This window comes from Neophocaena asiaeorientalis, unplaced genomic scaffold (genome assembly GCF_003031525.2).
Source record: "Neophocaena asiaeorientalis asiaeorientalis breed wild unplaced genomic scaffold, Neophocaena_asiaeorientalis_V1.1 scaffold110, whole genome shotgun sequence".
NCBI lineage: Eukaryota > Metazoa > Chordata > Mammalia > Artiodactyla > Phocoenidae > Neophocaena > Neophocaena asiaeorientalis.
In genome coordinates, this window is record NW_020175053.1 from 8519388 (window position 1) to 8545996 (window position 26609).

Sequence of the window (26609 nt, forward strand, 5' to 3'; positions counted from 1 at the left end):
CCCTTCTGTTTTGTTTACCTTACCTAAAATTTACCTAAAAATTAGAAATAAAAAAATAAAATTGTATGTGCACAGGTTCCCACGGTGACTTGTTTGAAGGCAACATTCCCTTGGATGTACAAGTTCTTGTATATTTTTAAAGGAAAACAACGCCTCTCCCAAATAGTTTACTTATCAAAAGAACTAGCATGAATAATCTGGTAAAAAAAAAATCCCATTAAATTTCTCAGAAAATGTCTTAGTCTGTTCGGGCTGCTATTAACAAAATACCATATAGTGAATGGCTTACTTCCCACAGTTCTGGAGGCTGGGAAGTCCAAGATCAAGGTGCTGGCTGACAGGGTGTTGGCCATCTTCTCACTGTGTCCTCATGTGGCAGAAGGGTCGAGGGAGCTCTCTGGGGTCTCTTTTATAAGGGCACTAATGTCATTCGTGAAGGTTCTTCCCTCATGACCTAACTGCCTCCCAAAGGCCCCAACTCCCAATACCATCACATTGGAGGTTAGGATTTCAACTTATGAATTTTGGGGGGATACAAACATTCAGTCTATAACAGTAAATGATATATAATTATTTAGAGATATAATTGCTAAAATTAAATGGAATATTCCACCTGCCCCTAAAGTTTAATTGGATATCATTCTCAAGTATTGGGATGGTCTTGGCAAGTTTTAATAAAGTTGATATTTACCATTAACATTGAGCAAACACAATGGCTTAGAATGTTTTATAGTTTATAGTTGTGTCACTCAAATCAGTGATTGTTTTCCAGCTCATTACAAAATTCCTTGGAGCATGCCTGACAGGTATTTTGTGTCCCAGCAACACAGCATTGAGTATACTTCATGGAGCACTAATGCTTACTGAATGGTAAGACTGAGGTTTGTGATTCTGTGTGAGTCTATCTGTTCTCCTTCCATGAGGCTCAACAACATGCTCTATGGAATCATAACCCTTCAACTGAACTAGCATATCATTTCAATAATTTTTCCATACCTGAGCCAAGAGCTTTTCCTTCTAGGTTTCTGCAAGACCAATCTCTGACTTATGAAACAGTGGGTACCGCCAACCTCACTAAGGCTACTCCTAGCTAGTGGGAGGAAACTTCCACTTGAAGGTGAGTGTAATTGTCACTACAGGTACGGTAATATGCTATTCAAATATCGGGGGCTTCGGTGTTAGAGGGACCCAGCTCTGAGTTCTACTTTTGGTGTGTTTCATGAACAAGTTACTTAACTGAGTAACTCAGCTTCCTCATCAGTAAAATGAGGATAATAAAAGTAGTTATGCCTCATGATGACTGTGATCATTTAATGAGGCAATACAGATAAATGCCTGCATGGTACCTGGTTCTCAATTTATATCAGCTATTATTTTCATTCGTCTTACTCACTAAGCACCTACCATGTGCATGAGACTCATTGTGTGAAGGATACAATGGCTCTGGTTCTTAAGAAGGTTTGGACCTGGGGGGTATGACTTATTTATGTGACACAATGAACAATCAAGGTATGTACCATCAAAAAAAAAAGTCACGTTGTGTGGTGGTGATACAAGTCCAGAGAACAAAGACGTAGAGGTAGAACAATCATGGAATCACACACTCAGGGGTGGATCTTCCATTGACCCTGAGAGATGGATTTAACTGAGTGGACAAAAGGGAGAGGGGCTTCTGACTGGAGAGGAAGAGCATGGACAGAGGCACAGAGTGGGGATGAGTGTGGTGGGCCACTCTTGACTGCTGTTCAAAGTGCTTGAGTTTGTCATCACCCCTCCTACTCCTCAACTCCTCCTTCTCCTGACGCGGACATGACCTTAGACAACGCTCGTGGGTTCTGAGGGCCTCGGTCTCCTCATCTGTGAGAGGAAGGTGCTGAAATGGCCCCAGACAGCTGTCAGATTCAAAGAGTCCACCCATAGTGCCCACTGCTCTCCAGATTTACTTACCATAGCCCATTAACAAGACTGAGCCCAGAACCACAACGCCAGCATGTAAGATATCAGTATAAACTGCAGCCGCAAAACCACCTGAATAGGCAAGAGAAAGGGAAAGGAGAGCCACGCCTGACTCTGTGGGAAGTTACTCTGCATGCCTGGTCCACACACTCGGGTCTGCCCATCTCCACACCCACACCTCCATCCTGAGCTCACTGGGCCTTACAACTGCTTATGCTTAGACTAGATACACCCTGTTTTCTCTCTTGAACAGCCTTCATGGTCTGTTGTTGGATTCTTATCTTGCTCTTTTATATCCCAATTTCCTTTTACTTCCCATTTTGGATAAATGAAAATCTGGTAGTTTTCCTAAGCAAAAAAGTATACAGGTCTTCCTTGACTTATGATGGGGTTACATCCTGATAAGCCCATTGTAAGCTGAAAATATTATTAAGTCGAAAATGCATTTACTACATCTCACCTACTGAACATCACAGCTTAGCCTGGTCTGCCTTAAATGTGCTCAGAACACTTACATTAGCTTACAGTCGGGCAAATTCATTAACACAAAGCCTATTTTATAATACAATGTTGACCATCTCATGTAATTTATTGAATACTGTACTGAAAGAGAAAAACAGAATGGCTGTCTGGGTAGAGAACGACTGTTCACCTCGTGGATGCGTGGCTGATGGGGAGCTGCCACTACCCAAGGTTATGATGCCACGTATCATACTACATAGCGTTAGCCCAAGATGCGATCAACATTCCAAATTTGAATTGTCTGCCTAAGTGATCCCATCTGATGGCCTGACCAGGTTACCAGGTAACCAGGATGCCCTGAAGCAGCTCCTCCTCTCAGTCCCTTTCTGTGCTCCGGCTCCTTCACCCCTTCACCAGGCAGACTTCAGTGTGCGGCCTGCCCCACCCCAAACACTGCTGGCCCTGTCAATCCTCTTGGAAAGCCTCTGCCGGTCTGATACGATTTCCAGGAGCAGGGCACAACTCGGGCACCCCTGCCTCAATTATTTTCAGTGTTTGGCCCTTTCAGGCCTCAGCAATGTGACTTACAGACTCAGGGAAAATGCAAAAGCTGGAGATCCCTGTCTCAATGTCTTTAGGACTTCACTAAGAAGTAGAGCTTTTGTGTCAACACAAATACCTGTGGGGTTAGAGTAACCTCACCTGTGATGGCATAAATGCCGGTAACTGACAGCAAGACTACGGTGGCCAGGTAAACATCCAACCCCCAAACCAGCCTCATGAACATGGCGCCAGTGCAGATCTCCACCTGAAATGGGTACAAACGTAGCAGGCTGCACTTTCATTTCCAGCTCTATCAACAGCTGTCCCATAAAGACGCTGACCTCAGAGGCCATCTGAAGTCAGCACGTCCACTCCATTCCTAGTGGACACTGGGTGAGGTCTACCCAAGTTCTGTTGGGCAACACAGCTGGTGCCCCATGAGTTCAGCCAAGGTCAGGAACTTTAAGCATTAGGCTAAGTTAATGCAACTTAGCCTCTTCCTCCTTGGAGCCTCAGAGTGGGGAGTGTGCCCAGGGAGCGAGCTGTTCCTGCAGTCCCGCCAGTGGGAAAGGCAGAGGGGGCTGCTTATCAGGGACTGGCAAGCTTTTTCTGTAAAGGGAAGATGGTAAATGCTGTAGGCTTTGTGACACACAGACCATTTCTGTTTTTTTACGACTCTTTAAAACTGTAAAAACCATTCTTAGCTCAAGGACTGTACAAAGCAGATCACTAGTCCGACTGGCCTGCGGGCTGGGTTTGTTAACCCCAGGCTTCGTTGACAATGACTCTGAAGCACCTGCACGTCATTTACTGGCTAACCTCGTGCTTTGGTATTCTGGTCTCCACAGCCAGGGATACAATGGGCAGAGGTTATCCCAACACCCAACATTTACACACCGAATGTTTACTGAGCACCGGCCATGCGGTAGATACTCGGCAGGGTTCAGGAGATCCAAGGGTTACCAAAACTCAGTCACTGTCTTCAAGTACCTTATGTTTAATGAAGGAGATAGGCCACCAAATAGGCAATTTCCATGCAGTGTGATAAGTGACACTCATTCAGTCATTCAAAAAAAACACCTGTCAAGTGCCTTATGTGCTAACCATGTTCTCAGCAGAGGGGGATTGCAGGGAGCAAGCCAGGAAAGGGCCCGGGGCTCAAGAAGCTCGTACCAGAGTGGAGAAGACAGATAACAAGCAAGGAAACAGATAAATTCTCTCACATGGTGGCGTGTATTACAAAGGAAACAGAAACAGTAATGGAATAGAGACTGACTGGGCACATCCGAGGAAGGCCTCTCCCAGGAAGTGACATTTCAAAACTCTGGGGGAAGAACATTCCAGACACAGTACAGAGCAGGTGTCAAGGGCTTCAAGTGGGAATAAGCTTGCTGGATTTGGGAAACGATATGGCGAGTACAGGGGAGGAGACGAGGCCAGAGGCAGGGCCAGGGTAGGAAGGCTTCACAGGTCATAACACAAGGTTCAGTTCTCTTGTAAGGGTGGTGGGGTGCCTGGATTGTTTCCAGCAGGGGAGTGGCATCACCTGATGACATGACGCCCAGCATTCTCTGGGAACACACAGGAGGGGCCTGTAACCCAGGCTTGGGAAGCAAAGAAGATGCCTCTGCCTTTCATTTTGTGTATCATTAAGCTATTTTTTCTCCACTTTAGCTTAGACAGCAGAGGCTGACAAGTAACTTATGAGGCCCCAGAGTGAACTGCTGCGACAAACCTAGCATAGTCCTGCCTATCGATTTTTTTGTGTTTTTCTTCCTTGGGCTGGCTTTTACACAACTCACCGAGATCTTACTGAAGATATAAAGGAATAAGTACAGAATAGTGAGGAGGAACTGGTTCCAGTGGCCACCAAACCTCTTCCTCAAATATTTGGGCAATGTTACTACCTGTAGGAGCAACAAGAGAAGCCACCATCAGGCAGAGCGCTCACAAGGTGCTGGCTGTCACGGAGATGCGGCTGACGGTGGGAGCGGCCCAGGAGTACCAGGTGCAGGGTCACCAACTCTCGCTTTGCATTACACGGACCCCTGTTAAGATGGGAGAACTAGGAAAGAAGAGGCAAAACCGCTGTCTTCAAGAAGCTTGGAATTTAGCTTCCTGTTCAACCTTTGGAAAGCAGAAGTAAATGCAGCTAATTGAATATGTCAAACGATGACAAATCACTTTCATGAAATAATCATAGAGCAAAATCAAATGTTTTTATCACATATTACAAATATACCAAGGGCTCAAGGGAGACACAACTTGACTCCACAGCTCTCACACCTGGTCCTCTGTGCCAATGCCGCTCGTGTGTGAGCTGGTGCCCCAGACCGCCCTGCTCATTTCTACCTCCACCATCTCACGCTGTGTGTGCTCGGTGGCAGGGAGCGCGCTCTTCGCTCATCAGATGCCTGGCTCCTAGCACAGTGCCTGGCTCACGGCAGTGAATAAACCAGCGGTAACTGAATACCATCCTACCTCCAGTCCCGAATATGCTCCTGTGCTCTTGTTCCCCCACCTCACACATGCAAATCCCATCTGCTTTCTGCAGCTTTAGCTGGGGGCTTGGCAGGGACCACACGCCCCCTCCTAAACACCTGGAGCTTTCATTCATTTCCTCTTCATTTGGTTCTTAATCATATGCTACCACACACGGCTGACTTCTCAGTCAGGCTCTAAGCTGTTTCACACTCACTACTCATAGTAGTTTGCCAAGGTTGCCGTCACGAAGTACGACAGAGTGGCTCACACAACAGAAACGCATTGCCCTGTAGCTCTGGGGGCTGGCAGCTCGCAGTGTCCGGGGCTGGTTCTCGCGGGGCCGTGAGGAAGGATGCATGCCAGGCCTGTCTCCTCGGCTGGCTGAGACCATCTCCCCGCTGCATCTGCTCATCCTTCCCTCTGTACGTGTCTGTGTCCAATATACTCATCTCATAAAGTCATGCTGGATTAGGACCCATCCTAACGACCTCATTTTAACTTAATTACTTCTTCAAAGACTTTATCTCAAAATCCGTCACAATCTGAGGTGATTTTCCTGGGATTATGGCTTCACAACTGCAAGCTTTAGACTGCACGGCAGACAAAGCCTTCCACAATTTTAATGCCCTCTCCACAAGTGTATGTTTTTAAGTTTTGTGAGCCATGGTTTACACACAGTAAAATTATCCCATTTTAAGTGTAAAGTTTGATGAGTTTGGGAAAATGTATACAGTTGTGTGATCACCACCACATTCAAAATATAAGGCATTTCTAACACCCTGCTAAGCCCCCAAGGGTGTGCGGCCAAGACCCTCACCACCCCAGTCTTGGAAAACCAGCTGTCGCCAGACTCGCCTTCCTTGGAGCTCAAACCCATGGAGTCACACAGCTCCGGGGAAACCAGTGTGAATGGTCACAGAACCACCAGAGTCCCTGCTCACAAATCACTCATGAATTTCCCTTTGGGACCAGCAGACCTTCCTATTTCCTCCACAACCCAACCCTGGCAACCACCATTCTGTTGTGTGTTTCTACGAGTTTGACATTTTTTTTTTAAGATTCCACATATAATTAATATCATGCAATATTTGTTTCTCTGTCTGGTTTATTTTACTGGTTCACAATTTTCTTTTAATGCATATGGCTAGTAAGGAAAGTATCCATAATCAATAAAGAATAAATGCAACCCCCCCCCCAAAAAAAAAAGAGTGTGTGCACTTCTATGTCCTGCTACTTTCACCTGGTACCACATCCTGCTTCTCACCCGTGCTGTCACTCGACGGCTCCTCGGTGCCACCTAGTACCATGGCACGTGCTGTCTGTCCCAATTCAGATTATTTCTAGGTTCGTCTGTTAGGACTAAAACTTCCTGTATCAGTCTGTGTGTGGACGTGCGTCTTCATTTCTCTGGGATGGGGTGAAGTGCCACACCCAGGAACAGAACGGCTAGATCCTAAGGTGTAACTGGGTAAGAAACTGCCAACCTGTTTTCCAACGTTCCCTCCAGAAAGGTACGGGCCCCAGGGGCTCCACAACCTCTCCAGCTCTTGGTAGCATCAGTCCTTTTAATCTCAGCCATTCTAGTGGGTGTGCACGGGATCTGATTTTAAGTAGCATTTTCCTAACGGTCAGTGATAGTGAACATCTTTTCATGTGATTATTTGCCATCTGTATATTTTCTTTGGTGAAATGTCTTCTTGCTGTTAAGCTTTAAGAGTTTTAAAAAATATGTATATTCAGGATATAAGTCTTTTACTGTCAGTATGTTCTACAAATACTCCTTCCCAGTCTCTAGCTTGACTTTTCACTTTCTTAAAAATATACTTCTAAGAGTTAAAGTTTAAAATTTTACTTTGAAGTCCAATATATCTATTTCTTCCTTTATGGTTTGTGGTTTTTGTGTCCTAAGAAATTTTTACCTACCCAATAACCTTCAAAAAATTTTTTTTTGCAATAAGTTCTTTTTTTAATTGAAGTATAAGTGACTTATCACCTTACATTGGTTTCAGGTGTACAACATAATGATTCAATATCTATATGTATTTCTTTTCTTTTTAAATTTATTTATTTAATTTATTTTTGGCTGTGTTGGGTCTTTGTTACTGTGCATGGGCTCTCTCTAGTTGCAGCGAGCGGGGGCCACTCTTTGTTGCGGTGTGCAGGCCCCTCATTGTGGCGGCCTTTCCCGTTGTGGAGCACAGGGCTCTAGGCGCACGGGCTTCAGTAGTCGTGGTGCACAGGCTTAGTTGCTCTGCAGCATGTGGGATCTTCCTGGACCAGGACTTGAACCCATGTCCCCTGCATTGGCAGGCAGATTCTTAACCACTGCGCCACCAGGGAAGCCCTATTTATATATATCTCATCTTTTTTTTTTTTTTTTTGCGCTATGCGGGCCTCTCCCTGTTGTGGCCTCTCCCGTTGCAGAACACAGGTTCCGTACGCACAGGCTCAGCGGCCATGGCTCACGGGTCTAGCTGCTCCGCGGCATGTGGGATCTTCCCGGACTGGGGCACGAACCCGTGTCCCCTGCATTGGCAGGCGGACTCTCAACCACTGCACCACCAGGGAAGCCCCTCATCTTCATTTTTAAAGAATACTTTTGCTGGGTATAGAATTATCAGTTGACAGCTTTTTCTTCCATTCAGCATCCAACTATGTCATTCTGATGTTTTCTGGTCTCCACTGTATCTGATGAGAAGTCGTCTATTAACTGTATCATTGTTTCCCTGCATGTAATGTGTTGCTTTTCTTTTACCAATTTCAAAATCTTCTCTTTATCTTTGCTTTTAGCAGTTTGACTGTGATGTAAACCTATGTGTAGTTTTCTTTGTGTTTATTCTATTTAGTGTTTGTCAAGCATTTTGAATCTGTAAATTAACATTTTCCACCAAAGGATATATTTTCAGTTATTATTTCTTCAAAAATTTTTTTCTGCCTCTTTCTCTTCTCTTTCTGGGACTCCAATTACATGTCTGATCGATTGATATTGTACTGCAGGTCTCTGAGGTTTTGTTCCTTTTTCTTCAGTTTTTTCTCCTCTGTTCTTTATCCTGAGTAATTCTTATCTTCAAGTTCACTGATTCTCTCTTTTGCCATCTTAATTGTGCTGTTGAACCCCTCTTGTGAAGTCTTCATTTCAGCTACTATGCTTTTCAACTTGAGAATTTTGACTTGTTTTTTTTGGTTTTTACTTTTATTAAAAATTTTTTTTTTATTTTTGGCTGCATTGGGTCTTCATTGCTGTGTGCGGGCTTTCTCTAGTTGCCATGAGCAGGGGGTATTCTTCACTGTGGTGGGCAGGCTTCTCATAGCGGTGGCTTCTCTTGTTGCGGAGCATGGGCTCTAGGCGCACAGGTTTCAGTAGTCGTGGTGCAGGCTCAGTAGTTCTGGCACACAGGCTTAGTTGCTCTACGGTATGCGGGATCTTCCTGGACCAGGGATCGAACCCATGTCCCCTGCACTGGCAGGCATATTCTTAACCACTGCGCTACCAGGGAAGTCCCGACTTGGTTCTTTTCTACAGTTTCAGTTTCTCTGTTGAGAGGCCCTATTTGTTCACTCATTAATATCACATTTTCCTTTACATTTTGGAATACATTTATAATAGCAAGTTGAAGTCTTTGTTTTGTTAAATCTACATCTGGGCCTGCTCAGAGTCAGCTTCTACTTATTGCTTTTTTTCTCCCTGAGTGTGGGTCATATTTATTTTCCCATTTCTTTGCATATCTAATAATTCTTGGTTGAAGACTGGCCATCATAGATAATATGATGTAGCACTCTAGAATCCGTTTTGTTCTTCCGAGGATTAGTGCTCTTGTTTGAGGAGGGACTGAATGTGTCTGGACTCAGACTACCATATCTTCCATGCCACCCTGACCCCCACCCTGCAGTGCAGAAGCTGAGGTCTCCACTTGGTTTTCCAGCTTCCAGCTGCTGCTGACTTAGCCTGGTCCTCTGAAGGTTTTCTTTGCACTTGAGTAGCCTGGCAGTCAGTCAAGGGTTTGGGCAGAATTTATACTGAGATTTGGGGACTAACCCTCTCTTTGGCTCCCTCGTTTTTGGAGCTCCCCTCCTAAGTTTCGGGTTGCTTTGCCAGCCCTCAATTATGTCCTTGATACCTCCAACCAGCAAGACTTCTGTCTTCCACTGCCTGCCCTGTGCGGGCTGGGGAATGTGCTCAGTCACTGGCACAGCAAACTCACAAATCTCTCCAGGAAGAGTCCTGTCTTTGCAAGACAGATCTTTTTTTGGCTGGGCTCCCTGGGCTCTCAGCTATGCCTGTGTACTTTAGTGGTTAGCCAGAGATTTGGGATTTTTGTATATTATTTTAAAATCCTTCCATACTTCAAGGATATAAAGATATTTTTTACTTTCTTATAAAAGTTAGATGAATTTTTGCCTTTCCTATTTAAGCCTTTAATCAATCCAAAATTATTTTTGTGTAGAATAGGGATCTAATTTTATTTTTTTCGTATGATAACCAATTGATCCTCCTTTCCTCAGTCATCTGCAATGCCGTCTATGTCATAAATCAGGTGTTCATACATATGAGTGTTTCTGGGCTTTTTCACTCTCTCTTGTGTCAATGTGTTTATCCTTGTGCCAATACCAAACTGTCTTAATTACTACAGCTTTATAGTAAGTCATGCTATTTGGTCAGATAAGTTCTTCTTATTTTTCTTTGATAGGAATATCTTTGCTATTCTTATGCTTTTGCTCTTCTACATACACTTTATTTACTTTTTTCCAGATTTATTGAGCTATGACATACATCATACAAGTTTAAGGTATGTGATGTGATCTGATACATGTATATATTGCAAAATGATTAGCACAGTAAGTTTAAGTTACTATCTCCATCACCCCACATAACTGCCACTTTTTTGTGGTGAGAACATTTAAGATTTACTCTCTTAGCAACTGTTAAGTGTATAATACAGTATTGTTAATGATAGTCACCATGCTAATTCTTGTTTTAAAGACTCTTTTGATGTGGACCATTTTACTGAATTTGTTACAATATTGCTTCTGTTTCATGTTTTGGTTTTCAGGCCATGAGGCATGTGGGATCTTAGCTCCCCGACCAGGGATCGAACCTTCACTCCCTGCATTGGAAGGCAAAGTGTTAACCAGTGGACCACCAGGGAAGTCCCACCATGCTAAGTTTTAATCCATTCATCCACTCTGTGCCTTTTGATTGGAGTATTCATTTACATGTAAAGTAATTATTGCTAGGTAAGGACTTACTAATGACATCTTGGTAGTTGTTTTCTGTTTTGTAGTTTCCCTGTTACTTTCTTCCCCTCTTACTATCTTCCTTTGTGAATTAATGATTTTCCATAGTAGTAAGCTTTGGTTCTCTCCTTTCTCTTTTGTGTATCTAGCATAGCTTTTTGCTTTGTGGTTACCGGGAGGCTTCCATAGATATAACAGTCTATTTCAAGGTGATAACTTTGAATGCATATGAAAACTCTACCCTTTTACTTCCCGCCTGACATTTAATGTTTTTGATATCACAATTTACCTCTTTTTATATTATGTATCTGTTAACAAATAATTGTAGCTATGGTTTTTAAAAAATACTTTTTTGTCCTTTAACCTTTAGAGTTAAGTGGTTAATGTACCACCATCTTACTGTATTTGAGTAGTCTCATTTTGACTATCTACTTACTATGTTTTCATGTTACTAATTAGCATCCTTTCATTTCAGCTTGAAGACTCCTTCCAACATTTCTTATAAGGCAGCTCTAGTGGTGATGAACTTCCCCAGCTTTGGTTTGCCTGAGAAAGTCTTTTTTTCTCTTTCATTTCTGAAGACCAACTCTGCCAGATGAAGTATTCTTGGTTGGCAGTCTTTTTCTTTTATCACTTTGAATACATCATCTCACTGTCTCCTGTCCTGCAAGCCTTCTGCTGAGAAATCCACTGATAGCCTTATGGGGGTTCCCTTGTATGTGAGGAATTTTTTTTCTTTTCCTGCTTTTAAAATTTCGTCTCTGTCTTTGATTTCAGACAGTTTTATTATAATGTGTCTTGGAGAAGATAGTTTGGGGTTAAAACGGGGGGGAACCGATGAGCTTTGTCATCTTGGATATCCAAATCTCTCCTCAGATTTGGGAAGTTCTCCATTTTAAATAAGCTTTCTGCCTGCTTCTCCCTCTCTTCTTCTGGGATGCCAGTAATGTGTAGATTGTTTCTTTTAATGGTGTCCCATAGCTCACATAGGCTTTCTTCACTCTTTTTCCTTTGTTCTCCTCTGACTGCGTAATTTCAAATGACCTATCATTGAGTTCACAGAATCTTTCTTCTGCTTTGCCAAGCCTGATGTTGATGTCCCAGTTGCATGTTCCATTTCATTCATTGTAATCTTCAGCTCCAGAATTTGTATGGTTAGGATTCCTATCTCTCTGTTAAACCTCTCATTTCTTTCACATATTGTTTTCCTTATTTCGCTGAGCTGTCCTTCTGTGTTTTCTTGTAGCTCACTGAGCTTCCTTCAAACAACTGTCTTGAACTTTTTTTTTTTTTTTTTTGCGGTATGTGGGCCTCTCACTGTTGTGGCCTCTCCCGTTGCGGAGCACAGGCTCCGGATGCGCAGGCTCAGCGGCCATGGCTCATGGGCCCAGCCGCTCCGCGGCATGCGGGATCCTCCCGGACCGGGGCACAAACCCGTGTCCCCTGCATCGGCAGGCGGACTCTCAACCACTGCGCCACCAGGGAAGCCCCTGTCTTGAACTTTTTATCAGGCAAATCTTTGGAGTTGGTTACTGGAAAATTATTGTGTTCCTTTGGTGGTGTCATGTTTCCTCGATTTTTCAAGTTCCTTGAAGTCTTGTGTTGCTGTTTCTGCATTTGAGGAAGCAGTCACCGCCTCCATTTTTTACTGACTGGTTTTTGGAGAGAAATACGTTCCATCAGTCCTGCTAGGGATTCTGAGGCTTTTTCAGACCTTTCCTTGGATACACCTGCTTCACATGTCTTCCTTGATCCTACAAAGCCAGGCTGAGTGCTGACAGCCTCCAGTTTGCTTGCCTTACTGAGGGTGGTGCTGAATGCTCGTCTGTGTGCTTTCCCAATCCCACAGGGTCAGGCTGGCTTTCTACGTGTGCTCACTAGCTTTATGCCAGGAATCAACACTGCCACAATTGGAGGTAAGCTAAGGGAGCTGGCCATAAGGTGCAGGCATATGTGGGTGAGGCATGAAGAATGTTGGGGTGTCTGAGGGCCAGCTGGGGAGATCTGCAAGTGAAGAGCCCCCAGTGGCTTACTGGCAGGCTTCCTGATAGAGTTTGCAAGGGGGTTAGTAGGATTTGTGTTCCTTTGATGCCATCTGAGAGCCCTGAGTGCTGCTCTCCCAGCCACTCCCCACCCCCGGTCATACAGCACACCTGAATATTCTAGATGGAGTGAGAAAGAAGTAGGTGTTTTTGGCAGCAGTCTGCGCAGCTAGAGTAGCTGGGCACTTACACGCTGTCGCTCTCCCCCATGGGACAAATCTCAGGCTAAGAAGGTCTCTCTTGGCACTGAGCTGTGCCACCTCGGGGGAGTGGTGACATGGGTAAAGTGAACCTGTCCCTCTCACCCTCTTCAATGCATCCAGTCGTGGGTATTTTTTTTTTCCAACAGCATGACTCCTGTACTTCCACAAAGGCCCTCTCGCCTGTGGGTGACAGTCTAAACTGGAGTTCTTTGACAGAACACTCTTATTCTGCCATGTTGGTGACATCATGCCATGTACCCCTGGGGATGCTAGGCCTGGACAGTCTCTTCTTTGTTCTCTCTCAGCCAGGCACTGACATCTTTGTCCCCTTATCTCCTACATACATTTTAGAGTCAGCTTGTCAAGTTCCTCAAACATCTTCTTCTGGATTTAGGGAGAACTAATATTTTTAGGATGTTGTCTTCCAGTCATTAACAGAATTGTTCTCTTAATTTAGGTCTTATTTTTTAACAAAGTTTTAAAATGTTTTCTATAAAAGCCTTAAGAAGTGAACTCTTGAGTAAGGTCCAGAGTGAAACAGTAGGCAGTTACTGGCTTCTGTTTACCAGTCAGAATGATGTTATTTCAGACATTTCTTAGGATTTAGGGAAATCAGTACAAGGATCAGAACACTGAGAAGTTTAACCTGTCCTCTAGGATTTTTTTTTTAATTTTAATTAAATTTAATTAATTAATTTATTTTTGGCTGCGTTGGGTCTTGGTTGTTGCGCGCGGGCTTTCTCTAGCTGTGGCGAGCGGGGGCCACTCTCCGCTGCGGTGCGCAGGCTTCTGATTGTGGCGGCCCCTCCTGTTGCGGAGCACAGGCTCTAGGCACGCGGCCTTCAGCAGCCGCAGCATGCCGGCTCAATAGCACAAGCTCAGCAGTTGTGGCGCATGGGCTCAGTTGCTCCGCGGCATGTGGAATCCTCCAGGACCAGGGCTCGAACCCACGTCCCCTGCATTGGCAGGTGGATTCTTAACCACTGTGCCACTAGGGAAGCCCCCTCTAGGATGTTTTTATGTACATATGCAGTATTTGTAAGGAAAAATATTGTAAAGAAAAGAGTAACCGCTAATGGATACTCACCCCAGCCTTAATGTAAATGGGAGAAAATACCCAACCAAGAACACAGAGCATAAATGGAGCCTGAAACCAAGAAAAGAAGAGCAATTAAATCAGGGTCCCACCTAGGCTAAGCTCTTAAATGAGATGCAAGCTCAGTTGCTGTTTTGAGCCCAATAAATGTCATAATTACTGGGGACCTTGCAAATAACAGCCCAAGCATAAGCCTTCCAGTACAACAAACTTAACTTATAGGCACTTGATCTTTGCCTATAAAGGGGTGCATTCTTAATTTAGGGGGGGTTAACTGAGCCAATTTTCAAGATATTTATTAAAATTTATTGTTTGCCTACTTCCAGATAGAAACGAAGGTGGCTTATAATTAAACAAAAAAGATAATAAAAGAAAAAATCAGAAACCATTCAGAGAAATAATAGAGAAACTACACCAAAATTTACACAAGCTATTGAAATTAAGTAATGCATTTGTCTCTGGCTTTATTTACAAAGAAGGGGTAAGTTGAATATATGAAGTAGATGTGAACGAATTCTGAGAACTAAATGGTGGTACAGACCAGGGCGCCTTATCAGGTCTGGAATTAACTTTGTTAGAAGTATTGTTTATTTCTGTAGTCTACCAGAGGAAAAGATGAGACCCAGAAAGTAGGGAGCTTTCTGATTTATCAAAAAAAAAGGGCCAGGTGATTTATATAGAGATAGGTTAATTAACCCAAGACACATAAATTCACTTATATTAATTTAGGTGAACAAATTCTATGTCCTATAACAAATATATTCCACAGATTAGATAAATAATCCATTTTATAAGTTTTATAGTTGAAACCTGGTATTCATAGGCGATCAGTTAGGAGTTTTGTAGTAACCAGCTGAATATCTCAAAGAACCCAGCTGAACCTATTCTCAGTATACAGTTGACCCGTGAACAATGTGGGGGTTAGGGGTGCCAACTCCCAGGTAGTCAAGCTAAATCTGTCTCAAAAACAAAGGAATTGATAAATGACTCATCCAAGGGCAGGAAGCTGAAACAATCTGGATAGAATCAGGACTCAAACCCTAGTTCTTTTGATTCCACATATTGTGATCTCTAATTGAACACAAACTTTTCCCCACACTTAGTCAATTTAAAGATCTGTGAAATGAAAATAAAAGTACTGTATTTATTGAAAAAAATCTGCGTGTAACCGGATGTGCATGGTTTAAATGCATGTTTTTCAAGGGTCAACTGCATACTGCAAATGTGTACATACCGATAAATACACACACATATATACAAATATATCTGTATGTCTATGTACACACACACATATACGTGCATGCATGTATGTATATGTTTATGTACATATATATTTAAGTGTTAATATGATCTTTTCCCTACCTGACTAGTCTCCTAACTGTATTCCTATGGTCCTTGGAATGTAAACATTCTCTATCTCTTCATTACTTTACTAAGAGGAATGAAAACTAGCACAATCTTGTTGAGAAATCATAGACCTGGTTCCCTTCTTCCATGACTTCTCAAGGAGTCTTTAATATTTACTCAGGGTTGAAAGCAAGCTTTTATGTTTCATTTGGACAATGATAAAGGTGGAGGTTAGCTGCTACAGAAGGCACTACTTACATTCCACTCGAAGGCCCCAACAGCAATCCCTGAAGACACCCCCTTTCCAGCCAGGCCCATAAAGTGCCCAGTGCCAATATCCGAGGCAAAAAGAAAAGCACCTATCTGAAAATCAAAAGACAATTACAGATCAGAACTTTTAGTCCAACTTCAAAAACTAATTCTCACAAATATAAACCCAACCTGAGTTTTATCAATACATTTCCTCAAAAGGGATTATACCCTGGGCAGAATTCCCATTCATATTTTTTCTATACAAACCCTAACCATAAATTAGAAGCCAAGTAAAAAGGGATGAAGGGAAAAAAGTATTACTGCATTCTTATGTTGCCACCCTCCACACGCTCCACTGACTTATTTGCAACTGCAGAAATATTAGCAGGAGTGTAATTTCATCACTGTTTGAAGTAATTTAAAAATATTAACAATCTAACTGATTATAAGAGAATGGTTGAAATACTAAGGTACATGAATATGATGAAATACAATGTAGCATACAGAAAGAATAAAGGAACTCTATTAAATGATAAAAAATAATGTAAACAATATTGATAATATAATCTCATTAAAATTTTGTGTGGGCGTATTGCACTTATGCACATGTATGTTTATATATAGATGGGAGTGATTCTGGTAGTATATATACAAAAATACTTCTGGGGACTGGAATCATGGTTATAGAAATAGAATGGTAAGAAAATTTCAAGTTCCATACTTGGATTGTAACTTTTTTTTTTTTTTACAACCAGCATATGTTACTTTCAAAATAAAAAATCCCAGAGGCATTTAAAATGAACAAAATCCCTCCTAAACCAATTTTAATTGAGTAGAGATAGCCACTCCGTTCCAAATCCAAATCCAAATACTGTGCTATATTTGACACAAGATACACTTAAAACCAAATTATTAAGAGAGACTAAAAATAACAAAGCCTTTTAGATAAAAACAAACAAAAAACACAGCATTGACGATATTAACATAAGATAAAGTAGGATTCAATACCAAAAGCATTAAATATGACAGAGGTTTTTTTGTTTTGTTTTTAAACCATGAAACATAAAATGCACTAGTAACACATAACTGGGAACATACAGGCACCCAAACACTGTAGCACCAACAAATATAAGGCAAAAAAAATCTTGGAAGAGGCACGTAATAATTACTCAAGCAGTTATTTTTACTATTAGGAATGTTTGCTACCTTTATCATAATAATGAAAAACTATACACAATCTAAATTGCCCAATAATATGTTACATAAATGGTGGAATGTCCATATGATATAACACTATACAACTGTGTATAAATATAAAATATCTCTATCTACCTACCTATGTTTATATAGACCTAGGAAGACATTAGTACATTAAATGTACCTTCATTAATTCAGTAACTATTAATAAATGTCCACTGCCAACTATGTGTCAGTGTTGTACATACTAGGAATACATCAGTGAGTAAAACAGACAAATCCCTGCCCTCATGAAGCTAACATTCTCTTAGGAAGAAGAGGATGAACAAGATAAATTAGGGGATTATTTTATAGCACAATAGACAGTGATAAATAGTAAAGTCCTACAGAGAAGAAGAAAGGTTAGAAAACAGACAGGCACGGAAGCAACCTAAATCTCCATCAACAGACGAATGGATAAAAAAGGTGTGGTACATATATATAATGGAATGTTACTCAGCCATAAAAAGAAACAAAATTGGGCCATTTGTAGAGACGTGGATGGACCTAGAGACTGTCATACAGAGTGAAGTCAGAAAGAGAAAAACAAAGTATCATATATTAACACATAAATGTGGAATCTGGAAAAATGGTACAGATGAACCGGTTTGCAAGGCAGAAATAGAGACACAGATGTAGAGAACAAATGTACGGGCACCAAGGGGGGAAAGGGGGGGTGGGATGAACTGGGAGATTGGGATTGACAAATATACACTAATATGTATAAAATAGATAACTAATGAGAACCTGCTGTATAGCACAGGGAACTCTACTTCACCTCGCTGTACAGTAGATACTAACACAACATTGTAAAACAACTATACCCCAATTGAAAAAAAAAAAAAAGAAAGAAGGCAAGCAGGAAGTGCTGTGCAGTACAGTGGGCAGGGCCAACTTTCTCTGAGGAGGTGTGAGGGGCAAGCCAAGGGTACCTGTGAGAGCAGAGAGCCTCCAGGCAGAGGAAGCAGCAGGGGCAATGGCACTGAGGCAGAAGCACGGCTAAATTGTTCAAGGTCACAGAGGTAAGGAGGTGCAGATCATCTGTGGCCTAACACAGGCTGGGCCTTCATTCTGGGTGACATGAGAGCCCCCAGAGGGTTTTAAGCAGTCAGGTGACATGGTCTGACCCTTCAGCTGCTTTGTTGAGGTTGGACGTGGAGGAGCACAAGTGGAAGGAGGGCACCGAGGCTACTACAATCAATCCAGGTGAGGGTGACGGCAGCATGGGCCTGGAGGCACTGATGCGAAGGGGTTGGATTTCAAATCTGTTTTTTAAATCGAGTCCCAGGACTTCGTGATGGATTGGAAGTTGGGGTGAGAGAGAATAGAGTCTAACACTACTCCACGGGTGTCAACCTGAGCAACTAGAAGGATGGAGTTGCCGTTCAGGGACAGGGAAGACGGCAGGAGTAGAAGATGTGCAGAATGCATGTTCCATGTGCAAGACCTGACAGACCTTTCTAGTCAGGTGTCAAACGGGCATCGGGATGCACAAGACTGGAGTTGAGGGAGAGAGCTGGGACTTGCTACCATTCTAGCAAGTTGTCTTTAATGCCATGTCGCCAGGCGTGTGAGTGTAACTGGAAAGGAGACACCAGGGTCTGGCCCTGGGGAGGTCCAGCATTCAGCAGCCAGGGAGATGGGAAAGAACCAGCCAGGGGGACCTCGAACGAGTGGCTGGTGAAGCAGCAGGAATGGAGGAGAGCCAGGCGGCAACGTGGGGTGGGAGGGAGGACTGAATTTCAGTTTCACCACCGCCAAGCTAGGTAAGAGGAGGCCTGAGCACCGACCACATGAATAAGCCACATGGAGGGCCCAGACAAGAGCAATTCATACCCATCGGATATCTGCTGACTGAATAAAAGTATAAAAGAAAGAAAGTTGAAGTGGCAAAATTACTTTTATTTCCATTTTCTTTATCAATACCATAATACAGTTTGTTCACTAAGCAATAATTCTAATAGCGTAAAAAGAAGTCACATCCAGGATTGGTTCAAGATGGAGGAGTAGAAGGACTTGCGCTCACTCCCTCTTGCAAGAGCACTGGAATCACAACTAACTGCTAAACGATCATCGACAGGAAGACACGGGAACTCACCAAAAAAGATACCCCACGTCCAAAGACAAAGGAGAAGCTGCAATGAGGCGGTAGTAGGGGTGCAATCATGATAAAATCAAATCCCATAACCGCTGGGTGGGTGACTCACAAACTGGAGAACAATTATACCATAGAAGCCCGCCCACTGGAGTGAAGGTTCTGAGCCCCACGTCAGGCTTCCCAACCTAGGGGTCTGGCAACGGGAAGAGGAATTCCCAGAGAATCAGACTTTGAAGTCTAGCAGGATTTGACTGCAGAACTTTGACAGGACTGAGGGAAACAGAGCCTCCACTCTTGGAGGACACACACAAGGTAGTGTGCGCATCAGGACCCAGGGGGAAGGAGCAGTGACCCCACAGGAGACTGAACCAGACCTACCTGCTAGTGTTGGAGGGTCTCCTGCAGAGGCGGGGGATGGCTGTGGCTCACCGTGGGGACAAGGACACTGGCGGCAGAAGTTCTGGGAAGTCCTCCTTGGCATGAGCCCTCTTGGAGTCCGCCATTGGCCCCACCAAAGAGCCTGTAGCCTCCAGTGCTGGGTTGCCACAGGCCAAACAACCACCAGGGAGGGAACTCAGCCCCACCCATCAGCAGACAAGCAGATTAAAGTTTTACTGAGCTCTGCCCACCAGAGCAACACCCAGCTCTACCCACCACCAGTCCCTCCCATCAGGAAGCTTGCACAAGCCTCTTAGATAACCTCATCCACCAGAGGGCAGACAGCAGAAGCAAGATGAACTAAAATCCTGTAGCCTGTGGAACAAAAAACACATTCACAGAAAGATAGACAAAATGAAATGGCAGGGGATGATGTACCAGATGAAGGAACAAGATAAAACCCCAGAAAAACAATTAAGTGAAGTGGAGATAGGCAACCTTCCAGAAAAATAATTCAGAATAATGATAGTAAAGATGATCCAGGACCTCGGAAAAATAATGGAGGCAAAGATCGAGAAGATGCAAGAAATGTTTAACAAAGACCTAGAAGAGGGTTTCCCTGGTGGTGCAGTGGATAAGAATCTGCCTGCCAATGCAGGGGAAACAGGTTCAGTCCCTGGTCTGGGAAGATCCCACGTGCCGCGGAACAACTAACCCTGTGTGCCACAACTACTGAGCCTGTGCTCTAGAGCCCGCGAGCCACAACTACTGAAGCCCGCGTGCCTAGAGCGCATGCTCTGCAACAAGAGAAGCCACCATGATGAGAAGCCCGAGCACTGCGATGAAGAGTAGCCTCCGTTTGCTGCAACTAGAGAAAGCCCATGTGCAGCAACAAAGACCCAACGTAGCCATAAATAAATAAAAAAAATTTTTTAAATTAAAAAAACAATTCAAAGACCTAGAAGAATTAAAGAACAAACAACTAGAAGAATGAAAGAACAAACAAACAGAGATGAACAATATAATAAATGAAATGAAAAATACACTAGAAGGAATCAATAGCAGAATAACTGAGGCAGAAGAATGGATAAGTGACCTGGAAGACAGAATGGTGGAATTCCCTACTGCAAAACATAATAAAGAAAAAAGAAAGAAAAGAAATGAAGACAGCTTAAGAGACCATGTGGTACATATATACAATGGAACTCAGCCATAAAAAGGGTCATTTGTAGAGACGTGGATGGACCTAGAGACTGTCATACAGAGTGAAGTAAGTCAGAAAGAGAAAAACAAATATTGTATATTAACGCATATATGTGGAATCTAGAAAAATGGTACAGATGAACTGGTTTGCAAGGCAGAAATAGAGACACAGATGTAGAGAACAAACGTATGGACACCAAGGAGGGAGAGCGGGGGAAGGGTGGTGGTGGTGGGATGAATTGGGAGATTGGGATTGACATATTATACACCAACATGTATAAAATAGATAAATAAGAACCTGCTGAATAAAAATAAATAAATAAATAAAACCAAAAAACCAAAAAAAAGAAGTCACATCCGACTCCCACTCTACACTGTGTGCTTCCAGAGGGCAGGACTCACTATGTTCTATCTGTGTCCCAGAATCTAGAGCAATACCTTGTACTACCAGGCACCTAGTAATGGTTACTGAACTACACTGAGCTGAATGGAAGAGTTAAGGGAAGTACTAATGAAATGACTTTCCTGATTTAGCAACTTCAAATTATTTGGGGGTAAAAGACATTCAAATTAAAGTAATAAATGAATCCACACGCAGCCCCCAAACTGGACTGCACATGCAAGGCACACTCACCTGCCACCATGCTAGATTTCAGCCAGCCAGGAAGAAGTCTTCTACTGTCCCACGACTGCTTGACAATACAGCCTTAAAAAAAGGGGTGGTGTTGGGGGGGAATCCAAGAAACCAAACTGCTTCAAAGACACAGGTCTCACAAACAGATGACCTTCACTTATGGGTAAATGTCCTTTGCAGAGATCCCATTTCCCCTTCATTCTTTTTAGGAACAGAGGTCTCTACCTGCTGAGTTAGAGGAGGGCCCACGGTCTCTCCCAGCTATGAGATCACATGGGCCTGTCCATTTCTCTACACTAGTGTGAAAATAATATTGCTTTATTTTTTCCCCAAATAGTTAACCAGTGCATGGCTCCCAGCAGAGACTTGGAGATGAGTGGTTCAGCGAATATATCAATTGACTGGGAATGGCAAAGCTGAACACCTGCCTAGCTTTTTCCAGGAGAGCAGTCACGTTGCCAAGACTATGATGTCCTCCCAACGCACCCAAGGGCTCTCTCCTCAGGTCCCCAGCTCTGATTCCCAGACTCCAGTACGGTCAAAAGATATTCCTGGGGATTTCCTGGATTGCCTAGGACTAGCAGGACCCACGGATGACCACTGGTTGACAAAAAAGTGTTTCTGTGGGAGAAGTGAACTTATTACCACCATCTGGGGTATCTGCCTTTTAATGGAGTCCTTTCACATCATAAACCTTTAAACCAAAGAACAACTCTAAATCAGACACATTAAGTTAGTCTCATTTCATCCATTAACTAAATATTTATCAAGAGCCCATTATGTTCAGAGCTGATCTTTCTTAAGGAAGGGATCAGCGGTATGTAGGGAGAGGTGCATTAAAACTTTTAAAAGGAATTTACAAAATGTTCTACGATGAATAAAATCACTCTGTCTTCCCATTAAAGAAAGAACCAGACAGGAAGAGAGGAGGTCCTGGGAAGAGGGTGGTTATGCACATGTCCCTGCTTCCTCCTTCCTCCCTGCTCTTTCTGGAATAATCCACCAACCACAGCAGCCAGGCTGCTGGGGCAGAAGGTGCATCCACCACTTTCTCAAAGATCTTGGGGCTGAGACTGATAACAGAGAAGACAAACAAACAAAAGTGTAAGGTTTTTTCCCCTTTAACATCCTGCAGGAGCCAAGGCACCAGCAACAAAGAACAAGATTTCCTTGTGGGGGCTCAGCGGTCAGAAGCTGATGAAGGATTTCAGGAGTCCCATCTGTGCAAACGTGGGCAATTCTGTTCAGTGAGAAAAGGGTGGTTTGCTTAAGAAACAAAAGAAAATAAAGCTAGACTCCTTTATCACATTATATGCAAAAGGAAATCCCAGATGTTCTGGACATTTAAATTTCTTTTTAGCTTGCAGGATCTTAGTTCCCTGACCAGGGATTGAACCGGGGCCCTCAGCAGTGAAAGCGCGGAGTCCTAACCACTGGACTATGAGGGAATTCCCTAAATATATTTTAAAACCTATAAAATATTAGAAAAAAATTTAGAATAGTATTTGTACAATGTTGGAGTGGGTAAAAACTTTCCTAAGCAAGCCAGGAAATCTAGATGCAAAGGAAAAGAGAGACAGTAGACTTCTTCAAAGTGAAAACAAATCAGATGACAGAGAGACAACAGTAACAGAGTCTAGACCAGTGGTTCTCGACCAGGGGTGATTTTTGCCCCACTCCTCCAAGGGACATGTGGCAATGTCTGGAGGCAGTTTTGGCTGTGAAGGGGCAGGGCTTGGGGATACTTCTAAGCATCCTATAATACACAGGACAGACCTCCCACAACAAGGAATTATCTGGTCCCAAATGTCAGTAGTGCTGAGGTTGAGAACAACTGCTCTAGAAAATGAGAGTTTAGGAAAAACATATTGGCAACTCAAATGACAGACAAGGTGATAAAAGCAAAGTCGAACAACTCAATTCATAAATGGGCACATAAACTGGCTATTCAACAGAAGAGGAAGATCAAAGGACAGCAGGCTCACAAGAATATGGTCAATCTCATAGTAGGCTGAGTCTGGAAAGCGCAAATCAAAGCGGCAGTAACATACCACTACTCACTCATCACCCTTGAAGAATGTGCTCATATGCTGCTCGTGAGAAATGTAAATCTCAACAAGCTTTGGGGATTGCCATTTAGTGATATCTGCTAAAATTTCAAGTAAACACACCCTTCCAACCCAGAAATTCCAATTTCGGGAATCCATGCTACACAGCTTAAAAGCACCAACACATTAAAAACAACAGCAGCAACAAAGACCCAATGCAGCCAAAAATAAACAAACAAATAAATAAATATATTAAAAAAAAATCTTATTAAAAAACAACAACCTGGCAGCAATCTAAGTGTCAGTGAGTAGGGAAGAGCTGAATCACACAGGTGTTTGACTATTGTGTATCTAATAAAAACATGAGCTAGGACTTCCCTGGTGGTGCAGTGGTTAAGAATCCGTCTGCCAATGCAGGGGACATGGGTTTGAGACCCGGTCCAGGAAGATTCCACATGCTGCGGAGCAACTAAGCCCGTGCACCACAACTACTGACCCTGAGCTCCAGAGCCCGTGTGCCACAACTACTGAAGCCCACATGCCTAGAGCCTGTGTTCTGCAACGAGAAGCCACTGAAATGAGAAGCCTGTGCACTGCAACAAAGAGTAGCCCCTGCTCGCCACAACTAGAAAAAAGCCCAGGTGCAGCAATGAGGACCCAATGCAGCCAAAAATAAACAAATAAATAAATAAATTTATTTATTTAAAACAAAAAACCATGAGCTAGATCTCTATCTATAGACCTGAAGGACTCCACATCATGTAGTAACGGAAAAACGCAAACTGCAGGGTAATGTGTATCATACGATCACATTTTTTGTAAAGACAAAAACGCAAAACCTTTACCTATGTGTCTGTGTAAGCACTGGGAAGGGAGGAGGGACACACAGGCCCTGGGTACCTCAGAGGGATGGGAATGGCTGAGGGAGGAACCATAACTCCTCTAGACAGTTATGCATCTCCTCAGTTCTTACAGTGAGCACGTGACTAAAAACAATATACGAGTTTTAAAAAGGACCAAAGGAAAAATAACAATACAAAGAAGGAAAAAGATCAAAGCATTCTGGATAACAGCACATGTTTTATGGCTCCTAGAAGAACAGAAGGAACAGTAGGTTTCCTTTGGAAGCGGCCGGATGGCTTACAGGTCCTCAGACCTTGGCCACACCTAGGCCCCAACTAGACCCGGAAGAAGGTTGGGTGGGGGCTTCCTAATTCAGTGAGAGCAGCTGGGGGAAGGATCCCAAAGTGCCCACTACTCAGAGCCCGGCCTGGGCCACCTAGAAGGATGTTTCTCATAACTGAGACCAATTTGAAAAAAATCGTTTGTTTGAATGATCTGGATAAATATCAATACCTCCGACTTCTTTTCAGTTGGGAGAGATACGAAATTCTCTTAAGAGGATGGAGACCATATTCTCATTACTCTATCTGCCCACTCACAGCATGGTAAGCACTCAAAAGACTGTCCAGTGATCTTGCTTTGAAGGACCAGATTCTGCACAGTAAGATCCTGCTTGTGACCTGGTGAAGCGCCCCGAAGTAAAGGTCACATGGGCATGAAAGCCTCAGCTGGGTGGGGGCAGCCCGCAATGAACTCTCCCACTAGCTAGCGAATGGTGGCGCTGTCACCAGATACTCCTGCTTATGAAGCAGGCCGAGGAGAGGCTTCTGATGGTTAACAGCTTAGCCGAGGGGCGATACCATGACACAGGCCAAAGTCTTTCTACCTGCCCTCGGACTTTTCACTGCCTGGCCCTGGGGAGTATAGTTACGAGACACCTTTGTGAGTGCCTACAGGTTAAGTGCTAGCGGGCAGATGGTAGTAAAGGAGATCCAGTCGCCACCCTACTAAGAGAACCTTATACTAGAGTAGAATATATAAGCGCCCAATTCAAATTCAAAGTGAACACTTAGGGCCCTAAATTGCATGTGACCTTTGAGGTCTTGTTTGCTGGGCAGTGGTTACGCTCATGCGTCAGATCAGGCAGCTCTAGGTTCGAATCTGCACTCCATCATTCCCTTGTGGTTACTTGACCTCTCTGAACCTGTTTCCTCATCTGTAATCCACAGCCTGGTTGTGAGAATGTGACACACTTAAAGCACTCAGCACAGACCAGGCACTTTAGCGCCTAAGGATGGGTAATTGTCACTATTGCCACCACCATCACGACGATCGATCAGAACGACCCCATATTACACACGGCTTGGGTTCCAGGCGGTGGGCACCTGGCTTGTTTATTTGTGGGGTGGGGAGGGAAGATGGGCTTGGACGCGCCCTTACTCTCGGTAGGGAACAGGTGGCGCAGGGAGGGTGGAGAGGTCCCGGCTGAGGGCTGTGCAGGGGCGGGAACGAGAGGGATGTGAGGTGGGGATCAGGTGACAGGCAGGTGAGGATCGAACCCATCTCGTGTCCAGGCCTACCCCCCCAGCCCCCGGGCCCCACGTACCCACAGCGCGATGCCCAGGACCAACACCGTACAAAACTATCACCAGGACGTCCAGGGCACTACAGGCGGTGAAGACATGCGCAGTCCAGGCGAAGCCATACCACGGGATGCCCATGGGGGCGCGCCCGGGCGGGCGAGCGCCGCGGGCTTCCGGCAAGCGGCAATGGCTTCCGTGGGGCTCCAGGGGCGCGGCCGCGGGGAACCCTGGGAACAGCCCCGGGGCAGCCTGGGAGCTCCGGGCAGGCCTCGCGCGGCCCAGTTCCCGCCTTCGGGGTTCCGCTGCACGAAGGCCGACGCCATCACCGCCAGTCCCGGCACAACGCCGTCCTTTTGGCGGTCGGAATCGCTTCGCCCTGGACGGAGAGCTGGTCGCGGCGTGGGTCTGGGTCGAGGCTACCGGGGCAGCATCAGTACCCGTGTCTTTACGAACGAACCACATGAAACCTGAGGCGGCAGAAACCAGCAATACCCCTCCTGTCTTTGTCATTTCGAAATTTTGTGCATTGTGGGTTTGGGGCATTGATTTGGATTTAGTAAACGATTGCATTCGAATATTATGTATCCCGAGTCCTGAGTTTCCTTGGTGCCCTCTCCCCTTAAATTTTGCGCCAAGGAAAGTGCCTCGCTTGCCTCACCCTAATCATGGCCCTGGTTGGACCAACTGGTTACAGAGGCTCCTCAGTTTTCTGCACATTGATCTTTCATAGGTGATGTGTGAAGTTTCAGTCTGGGCCAAGCCTTACTCTCCTTGGTGTGCTTCTCTGCTGAGCTGTTAGAAATCTTGGTCAATAATACTAGTAACAATAATAATAGATAACAGTTATATAGCTCTTGCTAGGTGCCAGACCTACTTTTTTTTTTTTTTTTAACTTTCCGAACTTGTTTTTTGATATAGCTGAATTTCACAACAGTGTCATAAAATACTATAAACAGAGCCTTCAGA

At 43.9% G+C, this 26609-nt stretch overlaps 1 protein-coding gene across 1 annotated transcript in view; it reads right to left on the bottom strand.

Annotated features, from left to right (window-relative positions):
• Positions 1-25781, bottom strand: part of LOC112412166 (sodium/glucose cotransporter 1-like) — a 57846-nt gene extending 32065 nt beyond the window's left edge. Inside the window, 8 exon segments of the mRNA XM_024763685.1 lie at positions 1948-2028; positions 3121-3226; positions 4764-4868; positions 14013-14072; positions 15627-15731; positions 21170-21241; positions 25667-25694; positions 25696-25781. Coding sequence (XP_024619453.1) covers positions 1948-2028; positions 3121-3226; positions 4764-4868; positions 14013-14072; positions 15627-15731; positions 21170-21241; positions 25667-25694; positions 25696-25781 — 643 coding nt within the window.
• Between the last annotated feature and the right edge of the window lie 828 nt (positions 25782-26609).